This window comes from Helicoverpa armigera, chromosome 18 (genome assembly GCF_030705265.1).
Source record: "Helicoverpa armigera isolate CAAS_96S chromosome 18, ASM3070526v1, whole genome shotgun sequence".
Lineage (NCBI taxonomy): Eukaryota > Metazoa > Arthropoda > Insecta > Lepidoptera > Noctuidae > Helicoverpa > Helicoverpa armigera.
In genome coordinates, this window is record NC_087137.1 from 8,073,427 (window position 1) to 8,100,188 (window position 26,762).

The following is a 26,762-nucleotide window of genomic DNA, read 5'->3' on the forward strand; positions in this document are numbered from 1 at the left end:
ATTTGCATTTATCAATATCTTTATATCTTAACAAGCGAATAAACATTTTGAGTTTGAGTTTATTCTTTTCTAAAGTAATCGACTAAAGTTACATAGGCAACTAATTACATGTAACTAAATTACCACTCCATTTAAAAGAAAAACACAAATAAATGTCAAAATGTTAAATATGGCTGCTGTGTATTCGTCATGTTTTGTGTCGTATTTTACATGAATTTTATAAATATATGGCAAAATGATAACGATTAATAATTAAAGTGAGACAATACTAACGCTGCTGCATCCTATAAAAATATTGGAATAACGCTCAAGTGTCAGAAATCATCATGTCTTCAGACAAGGCTACTGAAATAAAAGGCAACGAGATCGATAAAAGCAAACGTCGTCATAAAACTGACGACACTGTTATTGCGACAGCGGCAACAAACAGTGTTGAAGATACAATGCAATTTGCGAAGATGGAGTGCGCGGATGAAAGCGCGGGCAAGCCCACGGAGCTGTGTCTTCAAGGCAACACTCACTTGATTTCTAGCACAACGAGTAGTTTGGCCGATACGCCCGGTGATTCTGGTGTTTTGTGTTTAGATAGTGAGGCCTCGGAGGCCACCAGCCAAGCGCTCATGTCGCACAGTCTCATAGGAGCCGAGGAATTAGCGTGTGACAGTGTTTACGACGCACCACCGTCCTGTTCTCAGGACATGATCAAGAGTACCACCAGTAGCATCATGACGCGCAGTGATATCGACAATCAGAACATTGGAGTGCCTGATGATATTGTGCCAGAATTGATTATAGAGTCACATAAGAAACCAACTTATGAGAACTTGCCAGATTTAGTATTAAAAGCTTTAGAAAGTGAGAAGGGTACTGAAGAATCTCGAAAGCCTGCACTGAGGAGTGAACCTAAGAAGTCATTATCTGAAGACATTGTGTACAGGAGAAGATGTCGGAAGAAGTCACAAAGTGGACCAAGTTCACAGAAGAAAAGGGTGTCATTCCATGAAGATATATTGAACAATACAAAAACAGACAATATTCACATTGAAAGAGGTTTCATATCATATGGGCCAGACAGTTCATATTGTGATAGATTCAGACAAAAGAATAACATTGTAACAGATAGGTTTTCATGGTGTGCTTCAGGTGACAGAACACCAAAGTATGCAGCCGATGTTGCTCAACAGACCATGTCAGATATACTCACTTATGGTGATTCTAAAAATGACAGGAGTGGTATATTTGAGTACTGTCAGAATTATGAACAGGAACAAGAAAACCAGGACAATAATAATGACAAAGATAACAATAATGAGCCCAGGCCTACTGGGAAACTATATGGATGTGACTCAAACAGCTCAGATTCTAACTTTAGCTGTGACTCTGAAACTTCTTCCAGTGATTCATCCTCATCACATTCAAATAAAACTGAAACATCAATGCTGCACAGAAAATGTGACAAAGCACAGAAGTCCTACTCCTGTGATGCATTTGAAAACAATGGTCATGTTGCATTTATGAGGAAAACATATTTTTCTGAAGCTGACATTGATAAATCCACTGACAGGATGAAAATGCCCCTTGAAGTTTCACACAGTCCAAATACAGTAAAATCTGTACTGAAGAAAAAACGCTACATTACTACAAGTATTGTTGAGGAAAGAAAATCACATAACAAAGTATTAAATCTATTAGATGCTAATAACATCATAGATTCTTTAAAGAATTTTTACAAAAACTTTAACTTCAATTTTGCTCCAGAAAAAGGTTTGCCTGAAAACAGTTTGGAATTAAACAATGTTGTGGAAGCTTTGCCTTGTGATGTGAATCATAACAAGAACCTCTCCAAAAGCTTAGATTCAGGTTTTCAGGCTGAGGATGAAGATGATTTTGTTGAAATCAACCTCAATGGCCAACCATTAGCTGCTGAGAAACCAAAGGAGAAAACAACACCATCCAAAACTGCAGTAGCTGGTGACAGAACTCCTAATGAAGGCTCCCCAAGGCATAAACTCACACTCAACATGAAGGCACAACTTGATAAGAAACCAAACAAAGCTGATCTCCCACCTCTAAGCAAATATGTTGTGAACTGTGAAAGCACTGTGTATGAACACAAAGGAGTCTCCTACAGCTACGTCCATGATACATTCCAAACTGCTTTTGATGCACCCAAAGAGACATTTGTCCCCATACCTGAAACCACACCAGTGAAAGAGCTAGTGAGTAGCACAAGTAAAGTTGACCTCAACAAGTCCACCGATACTGACTCTTCTAGTAAGACATCAACCCCCAAGAGACAATTCAACAAAAATATCCAAGACGAGACTGAGCAAAAAAATGGCATTTCTAAGCATTTGTCCTCCCCCAAGAAGCAGAATGTAAACAGATACAGTCGGAAATCCGCTTCCACCGTGCAGAAAGTGAATGACGAGCCGGCGCAAGTGAACAGCGACAACTGCTCAAACACCGACAACTCGACCTTGAAGGGGGCCGAAGACTTTAACGACGACTTTTTCGACAGTCCCGGCAACCAAAAGCTACAATCCAACAAGTCGGCGCTATTGAACCGATACCTGAAGAATGTGTGTCAAAGGAAAGACCTTGAACTCAAAATAAAGAACAATAAGTTCTTTCAATTTAAACTTCGAATGGAGAAACACTTTCCGAGCATAATACTCCCATTGAAGGAGGTGTCTGATACATTCCACGTGTCGGCTGATCGGATGTCGAGGCTCATAGACAAAGAGGTGATAGAGAACAAAAGGCTCTCTGTGCGGCTGCTGACGGCTGACGAGCCGTCCTACTTCGATAGTTTCGAAGATAACGTGGCCATTGAGTGTAATGAAAAGCTCCGACTACAAATATTTTCGTACCCAAACGAAACTTTAAATAGGGTAATTATGTTTGATTACTAAATCGCACGGCAATTTCGTTCACCGTAATACGACCTTGATTACGCGATGTTTTGTACAAGGTACTAATTTAGCGAAAAAGTTTTGAAAACGATTTTAATCCACTAATTTGATTGAAAGGTCAAAGGCTTGTTTACATTCAAATGTACTTTTTCTTTCGACCTTAATGGAGTGTGTTGTTACAGATGATGAAAGTGAAGTCTCCCTATAGTATGGAGGATGGGTCGTGGACGCCTCTGCTGGTGTTCATCACTGACTACGCTCTGTATGTGGCGAGCGTGAAGCCTGGGGGAACAGAGTATGACATGCTGTGCCGGCTGCCGCATAACGAACTTGACGCTATCGTGGTAAGTGGAAGTTGTACTCCATTATGTTCTCCACAAAACATGTTTGTATTTTTTCTAGATTGTCATCTGGTATACTTTCGATCTCCTTTGACCTTTTGTTATGTAATGAGTAACAAAGCAAAATTAAAGCCACAGATTTTTTGTATAAAAAAGTAATACAAATACTGTGTGACATAATAGTGTGTCATTGTTATTAATAGACTGTATGCAATTATAGACATAACTAAAGCAGGATCAACAATATCTTAATAGGTTTCATTTATTATTCATAATCCCAGACATATCAGGCCATAGACAAAGTTGATCAGAATAACACCAACCTCCTTTGAGTATTGCTTGTTTATGATATTGAAATCAATGCCCTTTTATTATGAGAATATTATGCACACATTAACTTGTAAATCAATTGTCTTTTTATTGTTTTGTTTGTATCGTGACAATATTGAATGTAGATAGGATTCTTGTGTCTACACTTGTTGATATTTGAAGTAGCTGTTTCCCGTGGTTTTGACGGCTTTCCGAGAGAACTACGACTTGACTGAGCCACTAACCATCACCGGTGAACCATATAAGCACCCTAGGTTTCATATGGATCTGTTTAGTCGTTTCCGAGTTTTTCGCTTAGGAACTCAGTTATCAATTCAGATTACTTATATAATTATACTTGTGTGATTATGTACCTATTTGGTTATCATTGTATTGGTCATTTATGGCATTGAGACCTCATTAATTTGGTTTCCAATCATTAGCTACAGTTTTATACACATACCAGACTTTAGAAGCCCTATAAAACTGGGACTAACTTTACGACGGACTAATTAACTAGGACAGGAGCCGTGAGACCTTTAAAAATGCAAGTCAACTTCGAACTTTTCACGGACGTATGCGGGTCGTGGCTATTAATGAACGTGATTCATTAATGTTGTGGATATTACTACCCACCCAAAACAAAAATGTGAAACATTGCCAAGTTCGATAATATGTGGACGCTTCGCCTATAAAAGAAGTGAGATCTGAATAAGTACCAAGTTCCATACACATACCCCAGTTAAAAATAGTTACTTTTTGATGTTACTTGGCAAGTTTTCACACACCTTGTTAAAAATCCTACTAAACGCAATGAATCAAGTATTTAATTTTCTATTAAAACTTGCCAAGTAACATCATTAAAAAGTAACTATTTTTAACTGGGGTATGTGTATGGAACTTGGTACTTATTCAGATCTCACTTCTTTTATAGGCGAAGCGTCCACATATTATCGAACTTGGCAATGTTTCACATTTTTGTTTTGGGTGGGATTTCATTCATTTTTGTAAGGTTGTTTATTTTATTTTTTTCATATGATTAAGTTAGTTAAGGAAATGACTCATTTATACTATCTTTCAGATTTTTGAATATGCACTATGCTTCTTACAAAGAAATGAACTAGATTAACTAAATGGACTAGATTTACCAACTGACTGACATGACATGTTATCATATATTATGTTCGTGGATCAAAGTTACACATTCGTTATTTTCGAAAGTGGCTCACACTTGGCCGTTTTCAGATTTTTACTTTACTTTGGCTAAATACAAACCTTTGTTACGAATTTCAGATCGGTACGACCATTCGAAGATATATTATATACATAAATATAGATAAATTTAGTTCGTTTTAGTTCCTTAGGGGTATAAATTTACACCGGGTTAAAACACCTTCATTATTTTAAAACCGACTCACACTTGGCCATTTTCTGATTTTTCCCTTTACCTTGACATAAAGACCTACCTTCATGCCAAATTTCAAGTCAATACGACCATTGGAAGTGGTCTAGGTTTTTGATGAGTGAGTCAGTCAGTCAGTCAGTCAGTGAGTGTATAGTAAAAATAGCGATTTTCTGACGTCAATATCTCAAGACCTACAATAGGTATATTAATGAAATTTTGTATTTTAGATAAGTGAAGGGGTCTCAACAGATACTTGAAATTTGATATGCGTAAATAAAATAGATTTTGAGTTATAGGGGGTTCGAATTTGGCCCGAAATGGTTCGTGTAATATAACCCACGGCCGGTGTGTCGCTTTTTTTGCTCGAACTTGGCGGACACACTGCCGTGTGTCTAGATTCTGAAAGCTAACCTTTGTAGTATAATCATCGGCAGGGATATTGAGCCCTGACCTTCACCTGCGCAGAAGCGATTTATTGGTTTATTGCCTTACGTGTACAGTGCGCAAAGCGATCCCCACTCTTCCGCCGAGAGCTCTTTATCCGTGCCGATAACTATACATGACTACAATTATTAACAAATGTCGCCTGTTATTGTAAGAAAGATGGTTTGGTAAATAAATGACGTGATTTATTTACGTTCTGGATACTTATTGTTATTCTGAAATCGAGCTTTTTAGAACATAAAAGGAAATTAATTTGGTAATTGCCGGTTATTGCCAGATTGTGTGTATTAGATCTATTAAACCGACGTATCGCTTATATGCTCATCGGCGACCGGGAGCAGTTTGACCTATGTTCAGTGGTAACTACTTCGCTCACCCAAACAAAAAGAAGCCTATAGCTTTCCTCTTTAGATGGGCATATTATCTAAAATTCAAAAAATTACAAATCGGAACGGTTGCTTCTGAAATTAGCGACTAGCGAAACCAAAGAAAACCGTCAGCTTTACATATTAGAATCTGAAGATTTTCCAATATATAACATATTTTTCATTGCTAAAGTAGCATTCAATTAAATTCAAAATTGCATCGTGCACCCATCTTTTGGCTGGACAGTTCAAAGCGAACTAGTTGCTCAGTTCGCGACCCCCCAAGCGTTAGGTTTGAACAGATGCATAAATTACAATGAGTCACTCCACTTGGCCACAGATTACTACAGATACTTCACTCAGTAGAAAACTTCCAATACCTATTACGATAATTGCCTACTCCTTCGCGTCAACAACCACTGTATGCTAAAATGCGCCTAAATGCTCAAGCGTACAGCAGTGATTGCTTCGCACCGTGCGATTCCACAGTAATCGCAGGGCTGCCTCTTCGGTGAAATTAAATTAACATAACTTTTTATCTATGTTATTGAGAACTGTGAATATGTTCTGACTTTTATGTGGCAGTTAAAAATTTTATAATTTATAAAATATTTAACCAACTTAAAAAAAGGAGGTGATTAGACATAGGTACAGGCCAAACTGAGAAGTTTGACTTGTATGGTTTGTAGGTATGTATGTTTGTGCGCGATAATCTCGCGTTTGGCTAAACCGATATCGATGCGATTTTCAGAAAAGGATTTGTTACATTTAGGAGAACGTTTTAAAATAAGTATAATACTTCTTAGTTTGATGATGATCTTCGGAGATGTTCACTAGAAATGAAAAAAAAAGCCTTAAAAAAAGAGAACCGACTTCAAATAAGGCACAAAGCCGTAAGAAATAATTTGGTTTTTTTTTTATGTTGGTGCTAACAGCTAGTAATTACGAATCGAAAAAGCACCGACATCAAAAAATAAATTATTTCTTACGGTTTAGTGTTTTGAAGTCGGTTCTCTTTTTTTAAAGTTTGTTTTATTATTTTTGTAAGTTTGTTTTGTTTTATATACCTATTGGTGCTGACTGTAGAAGAAACATAGATAAAACATAATTATATACATCAGTGTGTAGGTAAAATAAAAAAATCTTTAAAGTTACAGCACATAAGGCACCACACGGCGTCGTAATGCGCGTACGAACGAACAGCACTATTAGAAGTCGGTTTAAAATTGAACGGCGTGCGCGCGCTTCGCTTGTGAAAACCGCAACTGAATTTGATCCGCCGGCGGACCGAGACCGCTCGGCTGGGCGGTAGGCACTTATAGCGCGCAAGTACATGGAGTGACGGAGGCCTGACTTGGCGCCGCACGTTCCTTGTAAGTGACGCCTGTGACGTCACTGCACTTCCTTACCTCTATACTAAATGCTGTTACAGAATTGGATCTGAAACTGGAATACTTTTGCTAATGTAGCCATTATTTTAACGGGTCATCGAACGTATAGGAACTTATGTTATTCTTTGATTATGATTGATATTTTTTCACGCTAAAACTAAATGGTTTTTGATGAAACTTGGCAGGAATACAGCTTGTATTTCCGAATAAAATATAGACTACTTTATATCATTTATTTTTATTAATTCTATATTTTTTATGGGGAGTACTCAATACCGGCCGGACGCGGGTGGAACCGCAGGGAACAGCTACTGTAAAATACGTGTGTTTAAGAATTAGTAGGGAAATTGGAAAGAGTCTTTATTTAATGTTCCGACATGCCTTTTGCAGTACCACGCGTGACTCTAAAGAATTCACCACTTCAATTTTAATCAACGGATTCGAAATTCATTGACAACAATATTTAGCCTAGTATTGACCAGCGATAAATACAATTTTCTTAGCAAAATCCATGTTTCTTTTACAGGTTGGCCCAGAAGCTCAGTACATCCAAATCCTGGACATCGCAGGGAACATAGCCTGTTCCATTATAACGGGGGAAGCATCATTAGGTGCTCGATTCGCGTCCTCTCTCGAATGGAGCGCTAGGACTTCGCCGCTGAGGATCCAACGGCCTCCGGCTATGATACCGCTGGGCTGCAGAGAGCTGGCTGCCGCGGTCGCTAGGAAGAGGCATGAGAAACGGGTAAGTGTAACCACTAGGCTGGCTAAGCTCTGGTTGAAAGGTCGTAAAGGGATGGGATGACATTTGAGGAAAATGTCAATACCGATCTATATCTTGTAATTTATAGTTCAACTTCGAAACCTACAACATACCTGTTGCATATTTTTCTATGTTCTAAGTTCGTGTTGAATTATGCATGAACATTCTTTAAACATAATTCGGATTTCGGAAAGCACGTTAAATTGGTCCGTGTCCTTTGAACATCTTTGACGGTCGTTACGGGTAGTCATAGCAAGAAAGGCTGACAACCCAGTCTTACGAATAGGTGTCGGGTTGCTCTTGAGGCTGGGTTGAGGAGGTCAGATAGGCATTCACTCCATGTATTACTCTGTTACTCAGTTGCATCGGGTAAGACTGGAAATCAACCCCAAGATAATTGGGAAAGGGCTAGCGAAATGATGATTCTGTAAACAGAATTTAATCCAATCTTATGAGAACAAGTTGTACCCAGTTTTGAGGTAGTCGACCCGCCACAATCTCGCTACATAGATAAACTTTTGTTTTATTGTGACCTCCCTAAAAGTCGAACAACAACATAACTATGATAGAAATTGATATCTCAACATGTGAGCTATTTAATATCGTGTTGTCAACTACGGATTATTGACTGATTTGGTTACAAGCTGTGTTCAAGGTCAATAGATAGAAAAATAATTACCTATATGCTGTAAATGTTTTGATACAATGACAATTGTAACCGTATTGGTTACCTTTTTGTTATGAGATGCAATTTTGTTTAAAGTTAGTTACAATGTCAAACTCTTGGTCTTGGTCAAGTGTGGCCTTTCAGATTGCCAAGGTTTAATGTTTTCAATGTTATGATTTATGTATGACTAAATTCTTGACTTCCTTTTACAATATGAGGTGGTTTACTGATAAATATCTGTATATCGCTGTTTCACCCACGTCCCCGTGGGAAGACCTTCGTGCACCCTTACAAAGGTCTGTAAAATAGGCTATCTAATGCCGAAAGAATCTATCTAATTTTTCAAAGCAACCAGTAGTTCCTGAGATTAGCGCATTCAAGCTAAGAAATACAAACTCTTCAGCTGTATTATCTGAGTATATAGAGATAGCTAACGAAAAAAATAGGCATGATATTAAATTTTCTACCCGTACCTAAAACAATTTGTAACTTAATCACAATTAAATTATTTCAGATACCACAGATCCTATTCTACGGGCGCGTATGTTCGGGCGACGCGGGCGACAGACTCATAGAGGCTCCCGGCGCCTTCGCCCCGCCGCTTGAAGGGTACCTCATGTGTAGGACTGAACGGAGTCGCCGGTTTGAGCCCTGCTATTTTCTGCTTAGGTGAGTAAATACTTGTAACTTGTTCTTGTCAATGTTGTAATTTTTTCTCGTAACATTTTCTGGTTATGTAAAAAGGTGCAATTATTAACCGAAGTTCTTATTGAGATTATAAGACTGATTGCAAACGCTAATCAGTTTGTATATGCTCACATTCGCAATGTTACTTATGTAGATACCCATAGGTATCCAATGAAATTGCCTTATGTCGATGTGTGATCTAAATGTGCTGGACTTTTTTACTCAAAAATGTTTGCTGGATATTTTTCTAAAATTACTACATTTCCATTGATATATTATCAATTTACCATCAAGTTTTAGCGTACGTTTTCTCAAAACCAATACTACTTCGCTACAGCAACTTCAATGAATTCTTCCAGGGCCGGCGTCCTACACTGGGGCCCACACTCTCCGGACGGGACCCCGCTACCCAACAACATTGCGCTCCGCTCAGTGCTCGGTGTCCGTCGGCACGTAGACTCGTCGCGGCGGCCGCATTGCTTCGAGATCGCGTTGGCTGATAACACGCGTCTATTGTTGGCGGCCCCTGATGACGCTACTGCGTCTTCGTGGCTGCAGAGTCTCCTGTTACATGCTGCTCAGGTGAGAGTTATTTGAAGGGAGAATAGGTCTTTATTGTAGTCTATTTAGGTGATTATAGAAGCGGTTTAGTCCGTTCGGAGTCCCCAAACGACCGCTTACCTACAAACAATGGTGAAGTACAAGTAGACTCGATCGTGCTAACCGCAGTAGCTATTTTAATATGAGGTTCGCAATAGACAAACAGAAGACGGTTTTTCGAGATATTTATTATGTACACTTATATATTTTTTGTCAAATGAGCACACTAGATATCATTATAGGGGAAGAATACTTTCCATCAATATATTTTTTTTATTAATACAATATCATTAATATATCTTCTTATTCCTAAAAAAAAAAACTTTTTCTACTTTGGCAGGCTCTGGAAGAAAAGGACGGCGCTAAGAAGTGCAGCGAGCGATCAGGGCCTCCCCCCGCCTGCACGGTGCTGGTGACGCCGCACGAGGTCATCAGCGTGCGAGACACGTTGGACCTCGCGTTCGTGACCGGCGCCGCGGCCTATCTGAAGGACAGGGGGTCTGATGCGCTGCTTAAAGGTAAGTGAATTTAGAAATTTGTCTTTTATGTGTTGATAGTGTCAAAAATAATTATGCAGTCATCCAAGCGTTTTCTCAACTATGTTGGAGTCAGCTTCCAGTCTAATCGGATGCAGCTGAGACCCATTGTTTTACATGTAAAGACTGTCTATTTGATCTCCTGAACCCAGTGTCCCGGGTGATCCAAAACTCCTTGGTAAGACTAGTTGTCAGCCTTTCTGGCTTCTGACTACCTGTAACGACTGCCATCGATGTTTAAATGACATCCGGGACCCACCAATTTATCGCACCTTCCGAAACACGGAAGAACTCGCCAAGAAAAGATAGTCGCCCATCCACGGACAAACAAATATTTATGTAGTATTGCAGTTAAATAAGTGTATGAAAAATCGTATTACATCAGAATCCTTCACATATAAGGTACATAATATAGATTCTATTTTCCTGATGTCATAGTACTCTTCTTTCAGAATACATAGAAGAGATGAGGACGGACATTGAGATCCTCGCGTGCGGCTCCATCAAGAACTTGACTGCCTTCAAAATACCTGACACTGACGAGAATTGGTGCTGTTTGGTGAGTGACTTCTTTTCTTATTTTTAAAGTGTGTTTCGCCAGTGCACACCACGTTTTTAAATCTTTATTATAAGGGCGTACATAAGTAAAGTTTGAGGAGGTGAGATAGGCAACTGCTCTTTGTAAAATACTGGTACTCAGCTGTATCCAGTTAGATTGAAAGCTGATCCCAACACAATTGGAAAAAGGCTTAGTAGATGATGATAATGATATAAGGGTGTACATAAGGTGAGTATGTAAGCTAGTAGGTACATAAGGGACGTTATATAAAGCAGTACTACATATATAAAGGAGTAAAATAAGAGAGTACATAAGTATATACAGGAGTAATGAAATGGTGACACAACCGACTATTGTCCATGTATACACTATAGAAATTTAGCCAAGGGCAATCTCCGGTTCTATGTTAAAATATTGCTAGCTATGTAGTAACAAGAATATCATTATGCCGTGTTTCCGCAGGAGTGGAGCGTGTGCGAGGCGCGTGAGCGCGGCGCGGGGCTGGCGCTGGTGCTGGCCAGCAGCGCTGAGCTCGAGCGGTTCATCGCCGCGCTCGAGCAGGCCTTCTGCGCGCTCACTGTGAGTACATCTAGTGTCATCTTTCAACAAATTGTCATACAGTTTGGCAAACTTATATTTGAGAACTGTGTGAGTGAAGTGAAGTGAAATTCTTTTTTTCCATTTTTTTTTTGTCGGAAAAACGAAATCATGGCAATATCAATTTACTTACCAAGTACAAAAATAAACAAAATATAAATATTTGGAAATAGAAACACTCCATCAATAAAATTATCTAATTTTCCTAGGCTTGCTCACAATAGTTCCAGTTAAACACACAGTTCCAGTTACACAGTAGAAAAATAAAATTGCCAATTAAAACTAATAGGCACGGCAATCACGTCTAATTTTGCTCATTAAAACTACACTTACATACACAAAACTACAAGTAAAAACTCATCTCTTCTTCCCCAGTGCGAACCATTCCCGCTAAGCGTGGTAGAGGCCACGAAATCCGCGTGCAGTTCCGCACACACAAAATACGAGGCCGCCTGGGCACACATGCTGCCGCAGCAATAACTGGACACACACGTAAGCTACAACACTAGTAGTAACATTCCCGCACTAGGGACTAGGGATGTACGAAAAGTTATCAATAAAAAAATGTACTTGCTAAGTGGAGTTTGTACTTATTTTGTATATTGGGGTCATTATGGGGAAGAGTATTGCTTTAAAAATGGTTTAATGATTGTGTAAATGTATTAGGATTTCGTTATTTTTAGTTCCTAGTACAGATGTTACGACTGGGCTGTAGTTAGGACAGTTAGAAATATCGATAAATAGGAAATGTGAATTTTTGTTGTAATTTTAAGCGCTTTTTCGTCTTGTTCTACTCAACATAGAGGACCTAGTGATTTAGTGTGAGTAACATAATATATTATCTAACGACTATCGGGTTTAACGACACCGTATTTCTCTTATCGTGTGGATTCTGAGTTTTAACTACTTTATCAATATCCGTAATACATATATTTTCTCAAAGTAACACTATTTAACTATTAAAAAAATATAATATTAATCTCATGCTTTAGGGGTCTGAGTATTACTCTATATACATTCATATAGTGTATTTTGAAAGCTCGGAGTTGTACGGTGTTGGTAAAACATCGATAGAAAAATCACAAATACTCAGTTTTAGCTTAATAACAATATATTTCCTCTGTGAGACAGACAGAAAGCGTCTTGCGAGCACAATTTAGTTAAAACTGTATAATATAATTATGCTTCTACGTTGAAACTATCGCTCGTGTATAGCTAAATACACTGATATTTGAAGCAAACATCGATAAAAATATTTGAAAAATAAAAGCCATATTTTAAATTAAAAAAATACATTCCAAATATTCTTGCATCTATGGCTAACCAAAGACAAATTAAAGAGGTTGTAACGTCGAAGTTTGCTTCAAGTCTCAGTTACTAATAAGTATTATTTATCGTTATTGTTTAATCTATGGTACTTATGTATATTTATGGTAATATATTATTATTGATATATCGATTCCAATTAATATACTGCTATTACGTAGTAAAATGTCTCACTTCTATATCTATAGGTCACAATACTCCACTATGATATTTATGCCTTGTTGTATTGGTGCTAAAAACAAGGATTCGATAAAAAAAGAACATCAAAAATGCAAGTACAGTCGGGTAAAAAAAGCAGTAATTATTCAAGCTTTTATTAAGAAAAATTAAATACTCTTAGAATACAAGGTTTTCGCAACGTAGTCTGTTTTGTTAAATATCTCATCTATGAATCATAACAAGTTTTTAGATTTTCTCACTTGATTGTACTTGCATTATTTTTAGCGCCAATATAGAGAAACACGACAAAATTAATAATATCCTATATCAAATCGAATATTAATCATTATTGAATAAATTATAATCAATATCTATGAATTGAATTGGCCAGAAATGTTTAAGCGCTGATACTTTGAGAATTGTAAAAAGTTATATAATGTATGTATCCTTCAGTCATATTTTCTGAATTTATCTATTTTATGTATTCCATGTAAAATTGTTTAGTAGAAGCATTAAAATGCAAGGTTTTAGTGTCGTCTCCGAACAAATGCTTTAAGTATTACAAAGGGAACACAAGAGGGAAGAAAGCTTTGTCTGAGTGTACTGTGAATTCGCGCTATTCTGAAACTTGGTCCGCGAGAATATACCCTAATCGATAATCGACTCGGTAATCGATAAGGGATATCGATTTACAAGTTTACAGAATAAGTATGCTTCGTGTGACGGCTTAGTAGATTTTGTATGTGGAAAAACTATGTAGTTCTTTTTACAAACAAACCTTTTGTAGCTTTATTTTTTTTAAAGCTAAGTTTAATGGTTTTGTTTTTAAAATTGTGTTGTTTCGTTTCAAAAAATAACGTTCCCGGGTTTGGAGGGATGTGTTAAGCTTTAATATTTGTTTGAAAAAGGTCTCAAAAAGTTATTTATATAATGCTATTAGAACAATTTCCTAACGGTTGTCGCTCGTTACCAAATATATCAATCGTATATCATTTCGTATGTGTATTAGGCCGCTGTATGGCCGTGTGATATTAATGTATATTTAGGGTAGGTATTAGCGCATCGTGGACTATGACGTCACAAGGTTTTATATGTAAAACACATTTTGCACCGATTTTAAGATTCTCATTAGTTTAATTTTTGTTAAAGAACTAAATATTCCTTAAAAGCAATGATGTCAGATAACCATTCCAATTTTAATAACTAAATTTTGATTTGTTTTTTTTTAAGTGTCCATTTTCAGTGCAAAATGTTGATTTTACACATAAAACTTTGTGACATTGGGAAACAATAATATAACAGCAAATTTAATAAATTTCATAATAATATACGTTTTATTATGTAGTTATCAGTCTGAGTAATAATAGCTATGAATAATTATTATATTCTTGTGCACTTTATTTGTTTTGTAAGTATTTGTTTAAATAATATTTTATTTCTGATAATGTCTTACATTAATTTGTTTATTCGTATCAATATATAAAGATTTTTCTGTATATTTGTTGTGTATGTGATTGCGCTTATACTAAAGGCTATTTTTACTTGGAATTCGTTTTGTAATTATTATTTTAATATGTTCCAAGTTTAAAACTTATTCTCCACTTTTTCGAAAATGGAAGCTTTTTTTTCTTTTATGCTTTTATTTTCTTAACTTGTCTATGGTCTATCTGTAACAAACCTTCTTGGTTATTAATTCGTATTTTTTGTAAAAATAGCCTTGACTCTATTTGCTACGTAACTGTGATTTGTGTTGTTTACCATTAAGTTTGTTGTTTATGCATAATATTAGATCAATGTTTTTAGCTTTTAGTATTAGATAATTATTTCGATATTATTGAATATACGTGAATTAATCAATAGAACTTATTCGAAGACTATTGTAATGAATAGGATTTATAATAATGAAAATACACATTCTTACAATTTTGTGAAAAATACTTTTGTTAATTTACTGTTATTGTCTTGTTGAAAATATTGAAATATTTTTTCTATGTAAAAAATATTTAGGTTTTCAAACAATTGTATCAAAAAATCTTTTTTCTTTTTTTACTGATTTAACAGAAATTGTTTGTACGAATTGGCTATGATGATTATTACTATTGGTTATTTATTTTGTAAAATTATTTTTTTAATAAAAACACGACTGTATCTTCCGTTCTATTGTAAAGTTTCTGAACTATAGGCGATATTATTTGCCTTTGGTGTACCTGGCTTTAATCCCGTGACCCTAGGTCTCATTGGTCCCAGGCCATGATATTGCTCTTGAAAATACTCTTGCTGCTTTTTATCGAAAACACCAATCAAGAAACAAAAAACAATTACGAAATAGGAATGCTGCTATTTCTTCGATATAAGTCAGTCTCTCTTGCAATTAAAAGTAAGCCAATTTTAACTTCTTATAATCCGAAGATGGGTGACCAAGGCAAATAATATTGCTCCAAAGTTCCCGGTAGCTACACTAAGTATTATTAAGAACAATAATAATGTTAACGCTGTAATGTAGAAGCTATTTTATCGTTAATAAAAGTAATTTGTTTGAAATACCTTCCATTGTAATAGGCGAGTGTCTCTTCACATAACTATTTGCCAATCTTGCCAGGACTTATAAAAAATATAATGTTGCCCTCTTTTGAGACTATATCTCACGCTCGATAAATAAGTATCTGACAATTAAAAAATATATTTTTGAGTATCGCTAAGAAATGACATGGTTATACATACAGTGCCATTCTTGTTTAATATACATATTTTTTTCCATTATTCTTGTTTGAAATAGAAAAAAAATGCTGAAATACAGATCAAAATGTTTATTTAAATTTTAATATGTATATGGAAAAGTATATAGTGGCTATGTATATGTATAAGGGCAGTTTGTTCCAAAGATATTACTTTGTATAGATTTCGTTGAAGAGGCACATCGCGACATAACCATTGTAGTATATCAGCATTGTAATGTCCTAAACTCAGTAATAGGCAATTCGAATTTAATATCGCTTGACATTATTGTTCATATAAACAATATTATAATAAATATTTGCGGAAGTACTTTGGTTTTTTTATTTACATGTAAATATGTCAGTTCTTATTAAAAAAACTACGCTACCTATAAATATTATATCGCATGATCAGCTTAGGTAAATATTATCATGTCTAAATATGTGAAAAAATATACAGTAAAAAGCTAGATTGACACAAAAAGAAAATATGAAAACAAGTTCAGTAGTCTAGAATCATGTTAAAATGTCACAACACTTGTAGTAGGTTCATACCTACCTAGTTACTGTGGGACCTCCCTAATGCATAAACCTGTTCAAATCTTTTCAATATGCATTTATGCAAATATGCAACGGATACTTGGTACTGGAGAATCAAGGAATTGGTTTGCATACATTTGGTTTAAATATGCAAGCCTTTTTCGGTAGCTGGGTAGAAATATCTACGAATTTGGGAAATTAAACGCACGGTCGAAAAATAACTAAATTGTTGCCAAGTTCTGCATATTAAATTAATATTAACAATAATTTATATCATCAGGTGATCAATAAGATAATTAAGATATTGCACAACGTGGTGTAATATTAATTGTATTTATGAAATGTTTTTCTCGTTCAATAAAACGGGATTGACAAGCGGCTCTAGAGAGCGGATTGAAACCAGTTCTTATATTATCATACCTACCGGTACACACCTCCATCAGTCGATATAACATTAATATTGTGACGCGATTATTTTTTAGAACATTTAAAAATAGTCAATGCTCAGGTATAAAAAATGCCACACTATGCACAGATATTAGATTTGGTCAGCAAACTTTCTTTTGGTGCGATAGAACTCTAAATTGCACGATATCTTTATTCATATTCTCTATTTTCATGTTCTCTATTTGAGACAGTTATAAGATTTCTAAAGAATGATTTACATATTTCCACAGTTTTATGTAGAAAATCATAGTAAAAGCTCCATTCGCTGTTTACACACTTAGGTACTTCTTAATAATCCGATAGTGTAAATGCGCCCTGATTCATAAATAATTTATTTACGTCTTTGCAATAGTGGCTAGCTGCGCAATTCAAAAGCATTCCAGTAAACCTATTTATGCTACGAAAAGTGCGTCACTTTGAGAATACGCACTTAGTTAGGATTTAAGTATATCCTGTTAGGTACTTAAAACTTAAATTGGCTTTTCCTTCAATCGTCACTGGAGTTTACAGCATTGTTTTTATGTAGGTAATAAATATTTGTTTGCGCAAATAATTAGATAAATGCACTTATTGTTTTCGTTTTTAATTGAGGCGAGTAAATTTGATTTCTTCTCCGTTATGAGTCATATCATCCCAGTGTTGATCTGTTGGTAAAGTGCTGTGGAAAGGGAAATTTAGGGTCATACATGATCAATTTCGGAGCTGAAGCTTATTATAGCAAGTTTAACTAAGTAGGTATTAATTGAAAAAGCACTGATTATAGAAAGCATTATAGACATTATAAACATTATTATATGAAGGTATACTTGCTGCCCGAGGAACTAGGTTTGGGAGGTCAGATAGTCATTCGCTCCTTGTAAAACGCTGGTACTCAGCTGCACCCGATTAGACTGGAAGCCGACCCCAACATAGTAGGGAAAAGGCTAGGCTGATGATGATATTTTATGGTAACTTGGATGCTATGCTAACATCGCGATCATGATATTGTTATTATTTCTGAAGCTACGTTTCCCGCTAATGGCGAAGATATGGATATGATCTTTATAATTATTTTTGCCAAGGAGAATAGTAGCGTGGTAGTAATATTGCCGGCACCGCTTTTAGGAGTTATTTCAAAAAACAATCACATAAACCCAGATTACATATTATCACCGCGTTACAAAATAACATTTTCCAAGTTATCTGAATATACATAAATACCAATCTTTATCATAAACAAACCGGCCACATTTGCATAGCAGTCTTGTAGTAAACAGCGGGACTAGTGAGAGCGCCATAGTTTGATCTCGCACTTGGAACTAATATCTCGTCTCAAGAAGATGGAAGAACTTAAGGTAAATATTTGAAATAATTTCACTAAAATATCCCTTATGGAATAAGAATTAGGTAAGAAAAGTTAAAAGGTAGAAACTAACTTTCGTAAAATAATGTTTGCGTCGAAACCAGTTCTTGAGAAATTAGAAGGATCTTCTATGGCTCTCGAGTAAAAATAGATTAATGTGGAAAAACATGAATTGACTTAGAATTCTATTTTACTGATGCATACTCAACTAACCAACAAAGAAATCAATACCTAGGTATATCTACACTAATATTATAAAGCTGAGAAGTTAGTTTGTTTGAACGCGCTAATCTCAGGAAGTATTGGTCCGATTTGAAGCCCATTAGATAGCCCATCTGTCAAGGAAGGCTATAGGCTACATTTTATCCGGCTTCGTGAAGAGGTTCCCACGGGATGCGGATGAAACCGCTGGCAGAAGCTAGTATCTAATAGGTCTTTCGTTCAATCTCTTCGGACTTAACTTACTGGGGGACGGAATTAAAGAACACTTACACATATCTAGAACTCATTGCATCTCTTTACACAGTATCTCTCCGGATTTGGTTCAGAGTTCTCCTCGGAGGATCCTCGCAAGCCTGGTGCCCTCCCCGAGGGTCAGAACAGTCCTCAGCGTTGTCCTTACGGGTTGTACGCTGAACAGCTTTCCGGGACTGCGTTTACTGCGCCGAGGCATGAAAACAAGCGGTCTTGGTTATACAGGTATGAACGACATTTTATTTATGAAAACTAAATCCTACCCTCATTATAGTGCTCATGAAGCGTGCTCCTATTCAGGGCCTCAGCATGATTTGTTAGCGTATCTACCTATTCTGTGGTTAGCGTTGTTACCAGTACATGTTTGTAATACGACTTTAAAGTCATATTTAGAACTTCTCGGTTTTCTTCACAGTTTTCTTAATGTAGAAAAACATGTAGGTAAGACAGTTTTGATAAGTTACGTTTTCATTTTCCAGAATTCGACCCTCAGTGATTCACAAGCCATTCCAAAAGTCTGATGTCGCGAAATATCTTACCCATAACTGGGACGAACAGGAACCCGATCCTAACCAGGTAAGAAAAAAACCTTTCACCAACCTTTTAATCATTTTGACTGTTTTACGTTTTCTTACCACATAGTGAGGAACTTAAACATTGCAGTTTAACCTTACCTACCTATCCATTTTTTTACGTATAGTCTCGTTGGCTCCCATTCGACCTTCCACCATCGAACCAATCGGTGGACTTCGTGGCTGGTCTCCACACTGTATGTGGAGCTGGTGACCCTCGCTCCCGCAATGGCCTGGCCATACATGTCTACTTGTGCAACACATCTATGAACAAAAGCGCGTTCTACAGCAGCGATGGAGATATGCTTGTTGGTAAGAGCTAGTTTAATAAATAAATTATGTTTATTGAGTAGAAGAAACTGTACAATATGCTTATGCTTGCATTGACGTTGAGCCACAAACTAAGCAAGCACGGCTTGTATCTTGTGGCTTGTTTTTCGACATCAAAATTCATGAAATGACCCCTCCCGCTGTGGGTTAGCAGCTTTAAGGGAGTGTCAGACTCATCATCATCATCATCTTCCTGCCCTGTTCCCAAGTCATTTGGGGTCGGCGCAACATGTCTTGGCAAGGGAGTGTCAGACTCATACTGACTAAAAACCGTCGTGTTCCCTCGTAGGCCTTTTATGTACCAGGGCCGCGGTATCTCTTTCGAACAATCCCGCAGCCCCGGCAGGGGTATCTTGCGGCTCAGAGTGCGATACTAACATATGAGTACCTACCTAGGTATAGTATTTTGTAATCTGTGGTATTAAGGATCGGTTTAAGTAAAACTAAATTATTGCATTCCTTCTTCAAGTATAATGATGTCTTGAATATTTCAGTTCCCCAGCAAGGGACTCTGAAGATCACAACGGAATTTGGGCGTATGACGGTGGCTCCCAATGAGATAGCTGTCATCCAGCTCGGCATGAGGTTTGCAGTGGCTGTCGATGGACCTTCCCGGTAAATAAACCTTCCTTATGTCTCTATCATTTTATGAACATATGTTATTTCAATTCCTAAAGAAAAAGTCGAGCTGTTAGGCCACGTTCACACGGCGACCATTCGATTAGATTTTTTCTCGTATACGGTTTTAACTTAAAATATATTTCTCGAACACGGGATTTTCCCGTAAATAATTTTCAAGTTTTCACATATATTCTGTTGTCACTACTCTATGGCGTCGTCCTAATGAGGGTTTTCTAAAATGGCGTCCACGAGGTGGCAGCACCGAGTCGTCAGGTCCAGGTAACTGTCAAAGTGCTTATCTTTACTATGAATAGTGAACGATTTTAGTGTTTTTTTTTATTTTATAATTAAAGCACTGCATTATTGTTTTACTATTGCGGTTGAGTAAATAAAAAAAACTAAATCATATTGTGTTAACAAATTTTTCAACAAGCTTTTCCTTAGTACCAGTGACTTTTGCACCCTCTCTCTTAGCTCAATTTTTAGTTCGGAAACCTTATTCTGACCGTAGTCCATAATAAAATCAATAACACTTCCAATATAACAGAATTTCAATAAACAATAAGTTCGGACCCTACAATTCCATACTATTTGACAGCTGTTTGGACCAGACGCATACGTGGCGCCACCCTGTGGCAGAAAAAATTGAGAAGACCCTCATTGGGAGCGATCGTACGATGGCGCGATGCGTTTTTCATCTCACGATCTCACTTGCGAGGTTCAAATAGGACACTCTGATGAAATCTGTATGTTTGAACTTATCGCACAACGAGAACGCATCGTGTTATCGTACGATCGCTGTCAATTAGGACGAGACGTCTTAGATGAAAAACGCATCGCGCCATCGTACGATCGCTGCCAATTAGGACGACGCCTATTCGATAAAATCTCGTACACGGTATAGGTACGGGAAAATAATCGCCGTGTGAACGTGGCATTTTGAGTAGGTAGTGTAGGTACCAGTACGTTTATTGCAGAGGGTATATTCTGGAGGTGTTTGACGGACACTTCAAGCTGCCAGATCTTGGACCTATCGGAGCTAATGGACTTGCGAATCCAAGAGACTTCCTCACTCCTGTTGCACACTATGTCGACCAGGAAATACCTGGTAAGTTATTATAAAATCTATACTAATATTGTAAAGCTGAAGAGTTTGTTTGATTGTTTGTTTGTTTGAACGCGCTAATCTCAGGAACTATTCGTCCGATTTGAAAATTCTTTGAAAAGATTATATATCATCACATCTAGTAGGGGCAGAGCAGTCATAGCTAGGGGAAGACATGAATTATGAAAGGATCTTACCAAAATCTATTCTTTAGGGGGTTAAACGGGGGTGAAGTTAGTAATCACATATTAGCAGTGGCGTAGCGTGGGGGGGGCAGGGCGGGCAAATTCCCCGGGCGGCAGCTTTTAGGGGGCGGCAAAATTTACCCAATTAAAAAAAATAGTTCGCAACTAGTAGGTATCTGCGCCGCTACATAAAACTTTCTAACAATAACAAAACAATACACAAGAAAGTTGAAACTTTTTAAACTTAAAATTAATTATTGGTACGTAAAACACACGTGACACATACATTTTACGTAATTTTGGTTTTGAGTCTTAAATAAAAAATAATTAAAACTTCGCGCTCGCTTCGCTCGCGTATTCAGAGATTGTATGCGCTAAATTTTGCATTTGTCAACAAACAAAACGTTAAATACGTTTGGGCTAAATTTTACGTAATATTTGGTTTAAGTTCGATAAAAATTTCGCGCTCGCTTCGCTCGCGTATTCAAAAACGATACGCCCTTGTTATTGCATCTGTCAACAAACAAAAACTTAAGTACGTTTGGGCTAAATTTTACGTATTTTTTGTTTTAAGTCCGATAAAATTTTCGAGCTCGCTTCGCTCGCGTATTCAAAAACGATACGTCCTTGTTTTTGCATCTGTCAACAAACAAAAAGTTAAGTAGGTACGTTTGGGCTAAATTTTACGAAATATTTGGTTTAAGTCCGATAAAAATTTCGCGCTCGCTTCGCTCGCGCATTTGGTTGCAAAGGAAAGGTCTACTTGAGGACCTCCCCCCTCTGCCGGGGCTGCGGGTTGTTCGAAAGAGTTACCGCAGCTCTGGAACATAAAAGGCCTTCGACGGAACACGACGGTTTTTAGTCAGTAAGACGAAGTCTGACACTCCCTCACCGCTGCTAACCCACAGCGGGAAGAGTCATTTGATGATTTTTAACGTCGATACAAAAAAACCCTTTTTTTGAACTCGGTTAAAAATGACAAACGGCCAGTAACACTTGTTATAAAAAATACACGGGAAGGGGCGGCAAAATCGACAACTGCCCCGGGCGGCAGATACCCACGCTACGCCACTGCATATTAGTAATTAAGACAAGAAATGGAAACGTTGTTCTATTGCTAAAATTGGAAATTGAAACGTTTATCTACAGATCTTTCCTAATGCTTGTTTCATTTTTATTGTATTTACCGGCGTCAGAAACTTTCTTTGACTTATAGGTAATTAATCTAACATCCCTTCATCCCACAGGCTTCAAAATAATAAACAAGTACCAAGGTTCCCTCTTCGTGGCGGAACAGAACCACTCGCCGTTCGACGTGGTAGCCTGGCATGGGAACTATGTCCCGTACAAGTATGACTTGAGCCGGTTTATGGTCATCAATGCGGTGCTTTATGATCATTGCGTAAGTAGACAGTTGGGTGAAACATTTCTAGTTATACGTTGATAGTTTTTAGGGTATAGAACAGTTTTTACACGATTTCACATTTTGAGTAAATAATTATACTTACACTATTATTTACCTTATTTATGCACAAAGTTTACAGTCCAGCCAAATCTTCTAATCTTAGTCAGAAAAAAAAATTATATGCATAGATAAAAAATGGGCGGTACAAATTGAAGCCACTTTACTTGACATACCTGATTAAGTTCTGGAATATGCATCTTTTGAAAAATGAACTTCATTTTCTTCATTTGATTGTTTGCAGGACCCATCAATATTCACAGTGCTGACTTGCCAGTCGACGAAGCCTGGCGTTGCCATCGCCGACTTCGTGATCTTCCCTCCGAGGTGGTCCGTGCAGGAGCACACATTCAGACCACCGTACTATCATAGTAAGTTTGAAACAAAAGATTTAACTGTAAGCCGAACCCAACCTACGAAGAGACACTCGTTCCTTAGAAACTACGAAAAAGGAGATGAAGTTTGCTCGTCTCAAATGGAGCTTGCAATTTGCTTAGCACTCTTGGTTTGTGATATTCATTCAATTAAAAAAGTAGTAGATCGTCCAAGGATTTGGAACTCTTCGCCGATTACTTACTTACTTCGATTTGGATCTTTTGCGCCAGCAGATTTTAATTCAATGACCCAATTATAATAGTAAAATAATTTGAGTCTGCAAAAAAATGGAGTTCGCTGAGGACAGGATTCGAACCTGCGCGGGTATAACCCATTGGATTTCAAGTCCAACTCCTTAACCACTCGGACACCTCAGCTACGAGCGATTGGATCCAATTTCTTAATTAATGTCTTAGGAAATACATAAAGGCAGCACACAGCTGGGTAAACGTTTACAATTTACAAGACTCATGTTTGACTTAATTCAAGCAAAAACAATAGAAATGTGTAGAAGTGCCTGCACACCTTCTAGTTTCCAGTTAAAATTATGTCGGTTTATAGAAATGTACCAAACTTCTAAAGTCGCAGTTTCTCTACCGGCTAAGCTTGTGGCTGAGTCTATCAGTGAAAATATTTCGTATGCAAACAAAACATTATTTTTATCTAATAGAATACCTCCATCATACAGGGGCCCGATTCTCCTAATTTTACTTAAGCGCCCTTCGATTGACGTTCGACTCGATTCGACTGAGATCCAATCCCGACTCGATTACGATTGAAGCGTATGTGGCATTCCGCTATTTTTTCTTTGAAATAAACGTTTTTATCCTTTTCTGTCATTCAATAATGAATCATTTTGTCTGCAAATGATTTACGATTGCAAAATGATTGTACAGCAAACTACCGTACCTATAGACCAAAATCATCAAAATAGCAGACCAATCGCACACCAATCAAATGTCAATCGAATACGATTGGTCTTTTATTAGTAGCAGAATGCCCGTTATGGTTAAAACTGCTATTACGATCATATTGCGATTCGATTTCTATTCGATTTTGACATTATTAACTTAGGAGAATCGGGGCCCAGGTACGGTGCGGTGTTCAATATAAAATTATTCCACCTGAGGCTAAACTACCGTGATGGCTATTTGATGACTAATCGTTTGCTTTTAAAGAATGACAAGCTCTTCATGGCCTCTCACTTGTTTCAATTGTGCTTGCGTCATTAGTAACCAAAAAATCCATCTCGCTGAGGACAGGATTCGAACCTGTGCGGGTAGAACCCATTGGATTTCGAGTCCAACTCCTTAACCGCTCGGACACCTCAGCTCTGTCTGGGATCCTCAACTAACGGTTAAAATAGGATGAAGTGGGTAGAATAGGTATTTTTTAATAGGTTATAGGTAGTATAGGTATTTTTAATAGGCTCTTATATAGGGACTTTGGTAACCTCCTATTTATCAAAAATGTAAGTATAGAAACTAACTTCCATCCGTACACCGCGGGATTTACTTCCCGCTTCCGGGTAAAAGGTAGCCTAGTCTACGCATGTTAGAGCACACTGGATTTTTTTTAAAATCGGACTTTTGGTTCCTGATTACCGCGTTCAGGAAAACAAACTCTTTGCTTTAGTTAGAATAATGTTTATTACCACAGACAGATAAGACTGCGTGGCATTTCGGCTTCGGCAGCTTTGAAGCTACTTCTCATAAATAAATTATAATAATTGCCATACTTACATAAAGGTTTTACTACATGCCTACTCTATATGCTATTAACATCTGGCCATTAGGACTCATTGTTCTATTTTAACTCTGAAAACACTTGAATAAATATTAAAATCTTTTTTTAATAATCGTTAATTTCGTTCTTAAACATGTAGCTGAGGTGTCCGAGTGGTTAAGGAGTTGGACTTGAAATCCAATGGGTTATACCCGCGCAGGTTCGAATCCTGTCCTCAGCGGTCAGTGAATTTTTACCTTTGTAGGTTTTAACTACATCGTGTTGGAAAAGTTAAATTACTGTTTGATTAAGATCGACTATTCCATGAAAGGGGAAGTTTCTGTTGTATGTATTGTTCGTGCCTTCGCGGGTCATTAATGACTTTCGAAGTTTTGTTTCGGACACTTTTTACGCGCCTAAAGGTCCGCGTTTTATGTTAGCTGCAAATAACATGTTGAGGAAAATAAAGCTGTTTTTGCTATTTCATTAGGCAACAATATTAGTCTAATTTTAACAATAGATAAATCAATAGAGTAAACGAACAGGAAAATTTATTGGCATAACTAGATATCTATACCTACATACTGTAACTTAATGAGGATTTCACATAATTAGCATTAATATTATGTTATATTTAATGATACATTGAATATATTATATATGATATACTTACCTACCCTACCTACCAACAAGACTTTCAAATCTATGTCAACCCAGGTCCGTAATTACCTACCGTGTTTCTTTCCAGGGAACTGTATGAGTGAGTTCATGGGTTTAATCCTGGGTGCATACGAAGCTAAGGAAGGTGGTTTCCTCCCTGGTGGAGCGTCTCTCCACTCCATGATGACTCCTCACGGACCTGATGACAAATGCTTCCAAGGTGCCTCTTATGGAGAACTGGTTCCTCAGAAAATTGCGGTTGATACTCAGGTATTGACAAGATGTATATTTTTTTATAATTTCATTTATTTCCAAGTAGCAGAGTACGATTAATGAAGTATGTTGTAAAACATACATAAACATATTATATGTTGACCTGCTTATTTTAGTTTAGATTAAGAATAGTCAGACAGAAAAACACACTTTAAGGTTTACTTTAAGGATTCTGTTGCCAGAATTGACAGCAAGAATGGTAAAATACAACTTAAAACAAGAGGAATTGTAAAGAGCAGCTGTAACTATATTAATTCATTCACATAAATGATTTTCTTGTTACAGGCTTTCATGTTCGAGTCTTCGCTAAGCTTGGCGATAACTAAGTGGGGCGCCGAAACTTGTCAGAAACTAGACGCCAAATATTACGAGTGCTGGCAAAACTTACCCAAGCTTTTCTCAGAAAATATCAACATTTAATTCAGATGGTGAATTCAGTGATATAATTTACTAAAGTAATTAAATACTTGTATTTTAACGTCATCTATTCGTCCAGATTAACTTATCTACTTTTGTTATTGTGAATATTCACCTCAATAAAACAATGATGGTTTACTTATAAGAACTTACTTATAGAAAATTTACTTACCTACATAATAAAAAAAGCAAGGTGCTCTATGGGAAATCTTTAGTGTAAATACATACTTATCAAACCATTATAATCTTATAATGGTTGTAAAGAACTAACAAAAACAAATAAAAGGGCAAACCAATGCTACAATTACACATATTACCTGTACTTCTTGCTTCAAGAGAATCAATGTTTTCTAAAAGCTTTTCCATAGCTTCAGTTACTTTTTGAATTTTCTTGCAAAGGTGTTTATTATACTTGAGCACACATTGTTTATATTTCTCTTCAGAATTATTTTTCTC

At 36.9% G+C, this 26,762-nt stretch overlaps 2 protein-coding genes and 3 non-coding genes across 5 annotated transcripts; 3 read left to right on the forward strand and 2 right to left on the reverse strand.

The window, feature by feature from the left end:
• Positions 1-118: 118 nt before the first annotated feature.
• Positions 119-16,109, forward strand: LOC110377695 (uncharacterized). Its single transcript, XM_021336670.3, has 9 exons — positions 119-2,894; positions 3,098-3,259; positions 7,697-7,915; positions 9,115-9,269; positions 9,647-9,869; positions 10,228-10,405; positions 10,876-10,982; positions 11,445-11,561; positions 11,955-16,109. The coding sequence occupies exons 1-9, from the start codon at positions 327-329 to the stop codon at positions 12,057-12,059; spliced, it is 3,834 nt and encodes a 1,277-aa protein (XP_021192345.3). The 5' UTR covers positions 119-326; the 3' UTR covers positions 12,060-16,109.
• Positions 16,110-18,084: 1,975 nt separating this feature from the next.
• Positions 18,085-26,309, forward strand: LOC110377714 (homogentisate 1,2-dioxygenase). Its single transcript, XM_064039273.1, has 10 exons — positions 18,085-18,099; positions 18,610-18,806; positions 19,061-19,157; positions 19,282-19,465; positions 19,978-20,098; positions 21,082-21,212; positions 22,642-22,796; positions 23,101-23,227; positions 25,705-25,886; positions 26,175-26,309. The coding sequence occupies exons 1-10, from the start codon at positions 18,085-18,087 to the stop codon at positions 26,307-26,309; spliced, it is 1,344 nt and encodes a 447-aa protein (XP_063895343.1).
• Trnas-uga (transfer RNA serine (anticodon UGA)) lies at positions 23,527-23,608 on the reverse strand. The gene has a single exon. It is a non-coding gene; the product is annotated as a tRNA-Ser (tRNA).
• Trnas-cga (transfer RNA serine (anticodon CGA)) lies at positions 24,482-24,563 on the reverse strand. The gene has a single exon. It is a non-coding gene; the product is annotated as a tRNA-Ser (tRNA).
• Trnas-uga (transfer RNA serine (anticodon UGA)) lies at positions 25,116-25,197 on the forward strand. Its single transcript has one exon. It is a non-coding gene; the product is annotated as a tRNA-Ser (tRNA).
• Positions 26,310-26,762: the final 453 nt, after the last annotated feature.